Below are 12823 nucleotides of genomic sequence, written 5' to 3'. Positions count from 1 at the left end.
TTTGTAGAGATGTCAGCATTAAGCACACATTAAGCACGCAAAACAGAGGCCCTTTGCCAAAATTATAGCATGGTAAAAGGTCATCACAAATCAAGAATGATACAGTCACTGTTAGAAACTCTGAAATATTAAGAAATGGCACTAGTAATGAAGATAATAAACAGGCCTGTGACAAGTAATGTAGGCTTGTCCTCTTACAGTTCAACATCTGTATCAATGATCAAGCATCCCTGCTCAGGTCAATAAATCTAAACTAATGACTTACTTATAACACCCCCACGAACCAAGGGTTTTGCCCAGCTTCAACCCAGATGAGTATCAATGCTCTTGTCTAGAATGTCTCTGTAATTTCTGAATTTATAAAGCTAATCTTAAGCATCTTAAAACAGTTTAGAATTGGATCTGATTTGTCCACAGTTGAAATCCAATTCATCTGGAAATGGCAGGACAGAACGTTAATTTTATAAGTATGTTGCAATGAATATTTTGCCTAATTGACATGATGAAAACATTTCTGGCTACAGCAAAAGCACTTAAAAGAGGATCCAAAAGGAAACAATTGTAAATGCAGTATTTTCAGCTCAGTGAAGAACCAGAAAGGGATGCTGATGTTACTGAACTTCCATCACCAGATGTTAAGAAGAGAATCTACCTGTAAATGCCAAAAATCACCTCTGAAAAGATGTTGAAAGGCAAAGGACAATGTTTAAAAAATGAAGCGATTCTAACAGTACAGACCCTTGTCAACATGAAAAAAAGCATAGACAACAGGACTCATCTCTGTATTCTATGAAGCACTGTGTAATACTGAGGATGAAGCCTGGGCCACAGCACAGGATCAGGTTTAGAATAAAGCACAGCTCTGTTAGAATATGTAGAAAGAAGAAAACCTAAACTGAACCAAATACAGCCAAACAACCCAATGCACTTGCTTTTTGGTTACAGAAACAAAACACTTCCTGGCATGGGAAACTTTGTTTCATTTGTCTCCCAAACTGCACTTCTGTTTCTAAAGACAGTTAATCCAGTTTAAGGCGGAGTTTGCCATTTAGTTCCCATGCACATATAAATGGTTTAGAGCATATCTAATGACCATACTTGCTTAAATAACAGATTATATACTCACAATGGATAAATTCCTCAAATACACGAGCGTGTGAATACAATATGGGTTGGGTTTTTTTCCGCTTGCATGCATGTATATATGCACTTGTACAGCTGTGGCAAAAATTGTGGCTGTGTAGCACTGTATGTATGCTATAATACCCTATGCTACAACTACAGCTTCATGTCATGTAAGGAATAAACTTGGCTCACATTACACTCTTATACTAGCACACAACTGTTAATTTTTATAGCTTTCACCCCCTATATTTCAGGCAATACTTTCTAGTGATTAGGAAGGGGCTTTTTTCAAGTTTGTAAGTAGGCACTGACACAGTGTAGGACAGGATTCAGAAGGACTTACAGTTTTGACTCTTTAACACTAGCACTGATTGTGACCTTGATAATTTGATGACCGTAATAAATCTTGGTGTTCTGTTCTCAGGAATTATTATGCTACTTCTGAATGTTTTAAAACTATAGGTCCTATTAAAAATTACTTATGCTTTTATTCATCCAGGATCAAAAGCATAACCTTTCCACTTTTTTCCTCAAACTTTAAAATCAGGGAAATAAAACCTGTGTCATGCATCTGGTAAGAAACTTACTTATCAACTAGCCTGCTAAATATGTCAAGGATACTTTTGCTATAAAGTTTTCTTCCCCATATTGCTTTGATTTATAATTTTCTTTATTTTACTGGAGGGTGAGATACTTCATGCATCAACAGAAATTATATTATTGCTGCTAATTTTGAGTGGACTTTGTGATTTTTTTACTGAATTGCCTGATGATATGCAATTGTATAAAACCTTGTGAATTAATAACTTTGTTGTAAGAGTAGAATACGCAACTCTGTATGGTATATTTATGTATTATATTTAAGATACAGATTTGAAGTTGACATTCCAAAAAATGAAGAGGCCTCCTTTTTTTTCAATGCTCCATATAGTTTTGCCAGTATTCTCTTTTCTGCATATCAAAGGAAAAAATCACACAATTTAGAAAATTTACCATCATATATTACAGAAGTGAAAACTACTAGACAGAACCTTTTCAAAAGCTGTAAGAATTCTAACAGTGCATTGAACATTCCTTGCTGTCAGCTGCACTGAAAAGAAGTAAAAAGATGACCTTGTGAATTCATTTCAAAACCATCAAGAAGCTGTTATTTTTTAAAAAGCCAGCAGTATTATGAAAAACCCAACCTTAAAAAAAAAAGATGTTTGAATGCCTGAGATATCCCCTTAACTTTCCCTTGATATTACTAACTTCCCTACGAGTTTTGGCATACCTCTTCCCTTCCTATGGCAAGTGCCAACTGGTACAATGATCCTTGTTTAAAGAATTATTCCTAAAATACATGGAAAGAAAAAAAAAAGAAAGTCTAGCAAAACCAGGGTGTATTCTGGTTGTGAGAAAAGGTACTAGCTTGGCTCTCCAATGCAGAAAGCGAGTACAGTACTTAAAGGGAAGGTGCTGAGACTGTAAGAAGGAGGCACAGTCCTCTTTCCTGGCTCAGCAGTAGCCACAGGAATGGAGTATTGATAAACTTTACCATGGATCCTAATGAGGTAATTCAAGCAACAAGGATCCTGGGGTGGGGAAACAAAAAGAAAACCAAAAATCCCCCACAAAATAACTTCAAAGGGTCCAAATAAAGGAGCAATCTTGTGAAGAGACTTGCACTGACATTACTCTTAAACTTTGTCTGTTAAGCACTTGGAATTCCTCAAGATAATAGAGAAGAACAAAATATTACTACTATACTGACATGTTAAAGAAATTACCTTCTGTGAAGAAACCTGCCTGTACTGTTGACTTTAAAGATCTTTGCACAGAGTTCTTTGTACTGTTGAAAGCCTAGCAAGCAGAGTTCTGGACCAACACGTGCTGATCCACAGTACTATGTCAAAGATGAAGAGTGGATGAAGGAAAAAAAAAAAATCTTAGTTCATAAGCTTTTTTCCAGGACCATAAGAAAATCCAGGCTGGGAGGGGCCTCATGAGGTCTCTAGTCCAACCTCCTGCTCAAAGTAGGGTCAGCTCTGATCTCAGACCAGATTTCTCAAGGCTTTATCCAGCTGGGTCTTGAGTGCTCCCAAGGATGGAGATTGCACAGCCTCTCTTGGCAACCCATTCCACTGCCTGACTGTCCTACTGGGGAGAATTTTTTCCTTATATCCAGTCTGAACCTTTTTCATTTCAATTTATGCCATTGTCTCTTGTTCTCCTACCATACACCATTGCTGAGCCTGGCCTCATCTCCTTGATTTTCCTCTAGATTTTGGAAGGCTGTTATTACATCACCCCAAAGCCTCCTCCTCTCCAGACTAAATAAACTCAGTACGCTCTGCCTTTCAGTGTCAAAGTTTAAAAGAAGTTCCTGCTCAGTAAGGGTAATGCAAATTCAAGCATTTAATATAGAAGTGATGACCCCTAAGACAATAGTCTAAAGAAAATGAAACAAGTGGACCTGATTTGTGTGGCACTGATCTCTCTGAGTGCTAGTGAAAAATAATACAATCAGAACCTTCTGAAGTTAAACCCTATACAAATACCAAGAAAAATGATATATTTTCTGTGCTTACTAAGAGTGTTTTTGTCAAATATTTTGTGAAATGCTCTACTAGGCAAACTGAATTAACAATAGTTGTGTACCTACTTAGAAGTCATATGCTGCACTTCATTAATGCATCAGGTATACTCTAAAATAACACTTGGAACAAACTGCAGACCTCAAGGGAAGAAAGTAAATGAGTAACTGTTGGAAGGGTATTATGACATTACTTTGTAAAAATGGTAATAAACTATGGGCCAAGATGCAAAAAAGACAGATGGGTAAAAATTCCTGATAATTTCAAAGATAGTTTCAATTATTTAGTTCATGTTTACTCTTTTGGATCATTTGATATACACTCCAAAGTGTGAGATTAGGCCTTTCCATAAGCATGACACTGGATTTTCATCTGCAATAGCATAAGGCAATATTTGCTGAACTGCTCTTCTACAACAGGTGCTCTATTTTATGAGGTGATATTACCTGACCCTTTAACGTGTAAAGTCATAAAGTAACGAAATTATTTCCAAGGTAAATGGGACCACCCATCCACTTCATCCTATGTAAGAATTGGAGGTATCACCTTGAAAGCATGTCAGTGACTATGAATAACAAATTAGGATCACATACTACTTTGATTTGTGCCTGAGTATCACTGAAGAACGCAATGACATGTCAGTGCTGCTTTGAGCAAACAGGCAGGTAGCTCTGTGGCTTGCCTGCTACTTGCTTTTTTTGCATGGGCATGCCAGAGCATCACTGGCAGGTGATGGATAACACCCTGGAGACTGGGGTCATGCATAGACACACAATGGGTACATCAAAGGTGATGAAATATGATGGTCAGCCTTGCTCCTTGGCACGCTTGCATTCTGTCCCTAAGCATTCTGGCTGGAGGCAGCTGCTTGGGTATTTCCCCTGAGCAGTTTCAGATCTGTTTTCTGCCGCGGCTGGTCTGCCACTCCCCAGCTGCAGAAAGTGCAAACGGAACTAATCAGAGCCTTCTGAGGCTACTCCAGAGCACTCACCCATTTTAGCCCTGCCATCATAGAATCATTAAGGTTGGAAAAGACCTCTAGGATCATCAAGTCCAACTGCCAACCCAACACCACCATGTCTCGTAAGCCATGCCCTGAAGTGCCACTTCTACACATTTTTTGAACACCTCCAGGGATGGTGACCCCACTACCTCTCTGGGCAGCCTGTTCCAATGCTTGACCACTCTTTCAGTGAAGAAATTTTTCCTAATATCTAGTCTAAACCTCCCCTGACACAGCTTGAAGCTTTTTCGTCTCATTCTGCCACTAGTAACTTGGGAGAAGAGACCAACTCCCACTTCGCTACAACCTCCTTTCAGGTAGCTGTGGAGAGCAATCATCAGTGGCACTTGCACCACTGCTAGACCCACCCAGGAGAGAGCAACGTTGATGAGACCTAGAATGGAATGAGTGTAACACTTGTCATCAGTGGCGCAGAGGAGCTGGGGAGACACCCACCAGTCACATACCCATTGTACCCATATTCCATCTGTTAGAGTTACCCAAGGAGAGGAAATAACTCAGTCTTGTTTTTCCTCAGCTGTTAACTCTGGCATCAGCCTGTGGCTGTGAAGTTCAGTCAGTCCAGTACAGACCTTCTTCAAAACCCAAGAATTATTCTTAGTGCAGCTGTCCTACAAGGTATAAAGTTGCTGTGAAGTTCCCTCAATCTAACTGAAAAGCACCCATGCTGTCTCCACATCCTTTGTCTCAACAGCAAAGGCTTCTTTTTAATCCCCAGATCAGCCTCACTAAGCAGAGGAACATAAGCATGACTTTTATAAAAGGATGGTTCCCACAGATGCTCATCTCTCTCACATTAGTGGTCACTACCAACAACTCCTCTTCAGTTATTTAAAGTTATTTCTGAAATTACTCAAAACCTCTAAATACATGTTACTGGGTTTTACCCATAGTCATAGTCTATTTTAGTACAATGGCAGGCATAAGACCTATAATAAACTCATAGGCATAAAAAGGCACGATGCCTGCCAGGAGACCATACCCTTTAAAGTTTTTTTCTTTCTTTTTAATCATTAAGAGTCCCATGTTACAAATAAACAGTAAAAATCCCGGCCCCCCCACCCCCACCCCCTGAGGAAATTATACACCTTCCCTCCCCCCACCTTCTCCCTCACGACTCATTATTTCTGTTCCACACATGCTGTCTGCAACGAAGGAACATGGGAAGAGGTAGAATCACACACATCCTGCTTCTGAATCTCAAACAATAAATCTCTCGGGGACAGAAATCTCCTTCGCAAAGCGCAAATAACAAATCAGAGGATTAAAATCTGTAAATACAAATCAGTAAACTACCGCTTTCCTTGTTCGCCAACGCAAAACCCCTCTGCTACTCCGCATTCCCCGAAGGATGGACGCGGGGATTTTGGCAGGAAACCGGCTCCGCTTACCTTCATCATGCTGGCAAACGGCCGGTGTCTCCTCGCCGCGGCGGAGCGGGCTCTCGGCGGGCCGCCGCTCGTTTCGGGGAGCGCTGCTGCCGGAGCCCCGCCGGTCGCCGAGCCCCCGGGTGCGGGTGCCGGTGTGGCGGCGGCTGCGCGGGCTCAGGGCCGGCCGGTCCGCCTGCGGGTGCCGCCGGGGCTGCTGCTGCTGCTGCTGCCGCCGCTGCCGGGGCTGCTGCTGCCTCCGCTGCTGCCGCTTGCGGGCTCCGATTGCATCAGCGGGCGAGGGCGGCGCGCCCGCCGGCCGCCGCTGGGGAGAGCGGCGAGGGGCTGCGGGGCCGCCCCGCCTGGCTCCTCCCGGCCGGCCGGCCCGCACACCTCCCTCCTCCCGCCCGGGAGAAGCAGCGGCCGCCCCAGCCGGGGGGAGGACGGCGGGGTCTGACCCACCGCCCGCACCTATCCGCAGGGGCGGGTCGGCTTGCAGGGTCAGTCGTGGCCCATGGCTCGTCCCTCAAACGGCCCCACATCATGAGCTGCGCCTACCAGACAGAGACAATTAAATGCTTTTAGTGTAGTTTATACTGAGGACAGCACGTTCTTCTTAGCCCTCTCCCTTAAAAACCCTTAAGAAACCATTTTCAGTCTCTGAGTCATTTCCTCCTCCTTGCGTCCAAGTTGTCTGACACACCAAACACCTTGCAGTTTATCCCTCCCATCGCTAGCAAGCCCTTCAGCTCTCTTGCTGCAAGGCAAGCTTTTCCCAGGCCTTCCGCCTCCCACCACTGCGCGCACGACTCATGCTAAGTCCTCCAGCCCTGGCAGCGAGCACAGGAGGGGCCCACACAATCCATTTTAGATGGAGCCAGCTGGGGTTGCCAGATGCTTCACGGTGGGGCTCTGGGTCCTCCCCCTGCTAGCCAGTGCCTCATCGCGCTGAAGTCCATGTAGCTACGCCTTCACAGCTCTTCGTACCTCAGCTGGCCATCTTACAGCTGGCTGGCGGGTGCTGCTGTGTCTCTGCTTTCTGTCCATAGGTGCCTGGCAGGCAGGTGACCAGCACCTGAAGACAAGATAATAAACACCAGTCAACTGTCTTACTACCAGCGCTGCTGCCAGTGAAACTGCACGGCAGTAGTACAACAAAACCGTCACTTTTAAAGAGAAAATCCCAGTATAACCACAATGTAGTGTTCACAGTGTGCTTACTTTCGTCTTTACTGGTTTTACGGTTAAGTCTTTTCTTCCCTTGCTACTGTTTCCATAAATGTTTTCCTCTTCTGATCTGCTTAAGAGTAGTTGTGGAAAGTTGTTTCATCTCAATGCTGCTGTCAAAAGTGTCAGGTTCTGCTTTGCATGATGTACGTGAATTATTCTCTCCTGTGTAGTGCCAGGCGTCGGTTACATAAACAAGGTAGATCCCTGTTCCTGCCACTCTTCAGCCAGGTAAGAAAGAGCTGTTTAATGGAATTACAAAAATTTGGATTCCAAAGGAACACAGGTAAACGGTGCTACCCAAAAGGAAAGTTCATTTGAACAGTGATGTTTTAGTGGCTATTTAGGAGAGAAGAAAGATGGAGAAAAAAGCAGGAGGCAGAGAAGGCAGCAAAGCAGCGTTGGACAGACAGAATTCACCATCAGTGAGCTACTACTCAGTGCTCGTGAGAGCAATTCAATCCATTCAAGATGAATTATCTTCAGATTACAGCCACAACATAGGAACAACCTTGCTGGGTCAGGTCAGAGGTCCGTTTAATTCAGTATGCTCTCTGGAACATTTGACAATAGCGATGACCACAGAAGAGTTCAGAATAGGCATGTTGGGGCACTTTCCTGATATGCTCTTTTTGCCTCAAGAGTTTCTCCTGAATGACAGATTCTTTAGGCTTAATAGTTCTTTGTGGATTTTTGTTCTATTTATTTAATTGTTCCTTGAACCCATGTAAAATTTGGCATCTCTAAGGTGCTAATGAGTTCCACAACTTTGTTCTGTTCTGTTTTATTTGAACTTGCCACTTGAAAATTTCATAGCATGCTCCCTTCTCCTGATATTGTGAGACTAAACACAAATGAAGATCAAACTATTAATCCCTTTTATGTAATTTGTGATTTTACAGACTACTGTTGAATCCTCTGTCAGCTATCTCCTTTTCCCAGATGAAGAGTCCTAGTCTTTACATCGAAACTGTTCCATACCCTCGATTATCCTTGATTTAGGACGGGCACATGAACTACACAAAACTCTCAAAATGCAGGTCACCATACTTACTTTTAATTTGCCTTTTTTCCTCCATTTCTTTTCCTAATAATGCCTTGTGTTTTTTCCTAATTTGACTGCTCCTGAGCACTAAACTGAACGGATATTTTTACAAACCATCTAATTCCAAGATTTTTCTCCTGAAAGGTAATACATCATTCATAACCCATGACTGTTGACATAAATTTAGCAATTTTTTTTTGCCATGTGCATGATTTTATGCTTGCAGACATTATTATATGGTGTTTTAACAACTGTGTACTCATTTTCATGAGGTCCTCCTGCAACTCGAGTTTGATAGCTCTAGTGTGGCTGAATTGTTTAACATCGTTACCCTGAAGGTTTTAATCTCATCAGCAAACTTAGTCCTATCTCTGTTTGCCTCCATTTCCCTACCATTTTCTCAACTGCACAGACTCTGCCTCTCTTCTGTGTCTTATCTTTTAACCAATTAGCAGGTTAGCAGCAAGAGCAACCATAAAAGCACCTTTCCTATGGGACCTTATTTCCTAAAAGCCTTTGGTAAGGGACCTTGTCAAGTCCTTTGGAAATCCAAGCAGATGGTATCAATTGTATGTCTACTGTCTGCATGTTCATTGAATCCTTCAAAGTAGTTTCTAGATAGGCAGGTGAGGATTTCCTTTCAGAAAAGTCATGCTGAGTCTGCCCCTCCATGTGGTGTTTTGCAAATATACATCTTTTTGCATTCCTTATTACAGGTTCTACAGTTTCTCCAGACTTACTTCAGCATCACAAAACCCTCTAGAAAAAGGCTGTTTAAATTTAGGATGAGAGGAAATGGCCCCAGTCTGCATCAGGGGAGGTTTAGATTGGATATTAGGAAAAATTTCTTCACTGAAAGAGTGGTCAAGCTTTGGAACAGGCTCCCCAGAGAGGTAGTGGGGTCACCATCCCTGGAGGTGTTCAAAAAATGTGTAGAAGTGGCACTTCAGGGCATGGCTTAGGAGGCATGGTGGTGTTGGGTTGATGGTTGGACTTGACGATCCTAGAGGTCTTTTCCAGCCTTAATGACTCTATGATTCCATGAATGCAGTTGTACTGTTTCCGTACCTCAGTTTGCCAGTTGGAACAGTATTATGCTGCGAGCCCTTTTTCCTTCTAAGTTCTCTGTGTCATTCTCCCCCACAGAGACACATTTCAAGTTATCCTCAAACTACTGCCAACTATTGAGGTACAGAGCAGAATCCATGGCCTGGGCATAATTAAGAAATAGGAGAAGGAAAGTAAAGGGAAAGCAGAAATGTTATCTGAACTGCAGAGGATTTGTGCAAAGCCAAAACACCAAGTTATCTAGGGTATATATTAAAAAGAGATGTCTTTATTGACAGTCAAGCTGGCCCTGAACTTGCAAATAAAAATCAGAAAAAGGAGGGCAAAACTCAGATAAGCTACAGAGTTTACCTCAAAACTTGGATCTTGCTGCAACCCCCCAAAGACTGAAATTGCCATTAGTAAATGTGCCATACAGACATATTTTTGCAGTGTTGGCTTGCATTGCCTCAGTCAAGTTACACTCCAGAAGTTACAGTGCAGGGGACATTGGCTTTACCTTTACCACTACTGATTCAGTCAGCTGTATTGATCCATGAACAACAGCATGAATTTTCTACATTCTGAATATTTAATTTTCATAAAACAGGCCATTGTTCATTTCTATGCTACATTTTCCATTAATGCAAAGCATTCTGTGAACGCTTGACAGCACTGTTAAACTTTAGAAGTTTTAATGAGTAAGTTTTTCACAGATGTGAGAGAATTAGGTAATTTATATGCTTTGAGTCCAAAGTGTTTTCACAAGTTCTAGAGATTCTGAGTAGAGGCTTTGACACCTGGGGCTCTGAGGGCAGATTATGTTTGCAGAGTGGCTGCAAAAACTGTAATTAGGATGTTCCATTCCTTTTGCTGGTTTGCACAGAAGCCGTGCAGAAGAGCACAGCATTCCTTCTTTCTTGCTGTGGGCTCATGAGTGGAATTTTTGCAGAAGACCAACGGGGTTTCAATCGTGCACATTATCCAAACCGGAACTGAATACAGTCACATTTTAGCCACAGAAATATGAGGAACTACCACTGAGAAAATGAAAAGGCTTTATGATATAAAGCCAAATCGGGAATTTTGAAAGAGCCACCTTGTATAATTCCATAATTCTACAAGGAATGGAGGGCAGAAGCCTATAGCTTGATACGCTTTGTAAAGTTTCCTCTTACAACCCCAGTCTGCAGAAAGAGGATGAGGTGAAGGTGGGTAGAAAACAGGTTTTCCATTTAAGAGAAATCTGTGACTCAGATTTTTTTCCTTCTGAAAAGGAGTGAAAACTTCCTGCAGTAAAATGTGAGGAAAGAAATTTCGATTCAATCAGAAGGTATCATTTTGACAAAATTTGTGTTTCAGTTTGATTTTGATATTTTAAAATTTTCCAAGCTTTTTGTAATATAAGCCCTTTTGAAATGTGTTCCAAAGCTATTAAAAAAAAAAAAAAACCAAACTAAAACCCCCAAAATAAAAAAGTATCTTTCTGAAAAATATCAGAATGTTATGTTTTGACCTTTCTAAAATACTTTGCTTCTACTTAGCTTTTGTACTAAAACTCAGTCGTGCTTAGTTTCTGCAACTGCATGAAAGTGCATTGGCACAAATATTTAAAACATGAAAACATCAACTTTCATCTAAAATATTCTTCAGGGAAAACCTATGACTGATTCCAGTCCCAAAACTAAAACTCTTCAGAACAGTTAAGAAGGTAACCGCATGACATGATTTCCATATAGCTGCCTTACAGAACTGGGAATACAGCTGTGGAAAGTTTTTACAGTCCTGAAGTAAGTGAGGGAAAGAGAAACCTTTGGATGAGAATCAGATTGGTGTAGAAATTTCCTAGCATTAAAAAAGAGAAGAATGTATTATGTAAATATTATATGTATAAATGTGTTTGTATATGCACAAAATATTAGGGTAAATTTTTTTTTTAATTATTTTTATTTCAGTGGAGGACAGGTCATTTAGAGTCTTGTCATTTTGGGCTACAACGGAATGACAGGAGAAGCTTATAATAAGGCTTATACACAGAAAGTGATCGTTGCAATTACTAGTCTTCATTTTGGAAAAGGAGAAGAAACAGAATTCTTTGTAGGAACAGAAAGATAAAGGCATGGTGGGCTCTCTCGTCGTCACAGTCATATGTCACCTCAGAGAAGGGCTCAAATGAGGTGCAAGGTTTTGGTGGATGTTGTTTCCAGAGAAGCAAGATCTTTTGTGGCAGCACCTTCTCCTGGTGCTCATTTCCATCCTCATGCAGTTTTCCCACCTCCTTGGACATGTCAGCTCCACTGTGTGCGGGCTCTGCTATAAAATGGATTAATAGAGTGATCTGGGTTTAAAAAACCCAGATAAAAAGCATGGGAGTAGGAAGTAATTGTAGATGCTAAAGGGCGGGAAACATCTAAGCTGGCATCCTCACAAAGAAGTAGACTGCATAATTACTCTCTCAGAAAGAAACATTAAAAAACAAGAGTCCTGAGAGAAGATAAAGGGGAAAGGGGCCACAGAACACCTGACATCTGGGAAAACACTAAGAAAAATGCTGAAAGGAAAAGGCCTGCATGTGTGAGGGTAACTGGAACCAAATAAACACGACGGCGCCTGCCCTTTCACTCCTACTCACTCAGAGAAACAGCATTTTATGCATTCTTCCTAAATAAGCACTTTGTGAATGTGTCACTTATTTCTGCCCTGAGAAGCAAGGAAAACATTTCTTTCTGGGAATTAACCAAGAACAGAGTTTGTTTCCAATATTTTTTCCAGACTTCTGTTTTCTAGCTCCTCTCTTCTCCCCTGCCTCCTCACAGCCTCCTCAGGGGCAGCGGGGCAGGGCGGGGGTGGTGCAGGGCACCTCCCCACAGGCCTTTTCCAGAAGGTTCTGGGCCGCTGTGCCTGCCTGGCCCCAGCGCTGCCTGCTTACAGCCCTGCTGGACCGGGGCTAGCATCCTTTGCATCGCAAAAGGCACAGTGTCAATAACACTTCTGAAGCAAAGCCTTAAAAAGGCATTAAAAATTAAATTAGGTACACCAGGGGTGGGAGTGGGGGCAGAGGGAGATGCTGCAGGTGGCAGCAGCACCTCAGGGGCTGAGTCAGCAGCAGAGGCCCCCTTTTGCCTGGCTCCAGCTGAGGCTTTAGCACCAGGGCTGCGTGAATCCTGAGTTCTTGTCAAAATCAACCCACTCCTTCACCTTTTAAGGGAAGCACTGTGCTTCCTCTCCAACCCATTTTCCCCACCCAAGGTAACTCCCTATATTTCATAACTACTAAGCCACTTATTTCTCCCCCACTCAGGCCTGCTTAAAAACTGGCAGAAAAATAAGAGGGGGAACACTTGATATTTTGTGCTGTTGTTTTTTGGGGGGGAGGGAAGCCAGTTGAGGATAATTCTCCACATAATTTCAT

General features: G+C 42.3%; 1 protein-coding gene across 1 annotated transcript in view; it reads right to left on the bottom strand.

The window, feature by feature from the left end:
* Positions 1 to 6473, bottom strand: part of BCAT1 (branched chain amino acid transaminase 1) — a 67444-nt gene extending 60971 nt beyond the window's left edge. Inside the window, exon 1 of the mRNA XM_064459631.1 lies at positions 6117 to 6473. Coding sequence (XP_064315701.1) covers positions 6117 to 6125 — 9 coding nt within the window. The 5' untranslated portion in view covers positions 6126 to 6473. The remainder of the gene's footprint in view (positions 1 to 6116) is intronic.
* Positions 6474 to 12823: the final 6350 nt, after the last annotated feature.

The sequence above is a fragment of the Phalacrocorax carbo genome, chromosome 1 (genome assembly GCF_963921805.1).
Source record: "Phalacrocorax carbo chromosome 1, bPhaCar2.1, whole genome shotgun sequence".
NCBI classification, from domain to species: Eukaryota; Metazoa; Chordata; class Aves; order Suliformes; family Phalacrocoracidae; genus Phalacrocorax; species Phalacrocorax carbo.
The sequence above is the reverse complement of the archived record's forward strand: the minus strand, read 5'-3'. Positions and strand labels throughout refer to the sequence as shown.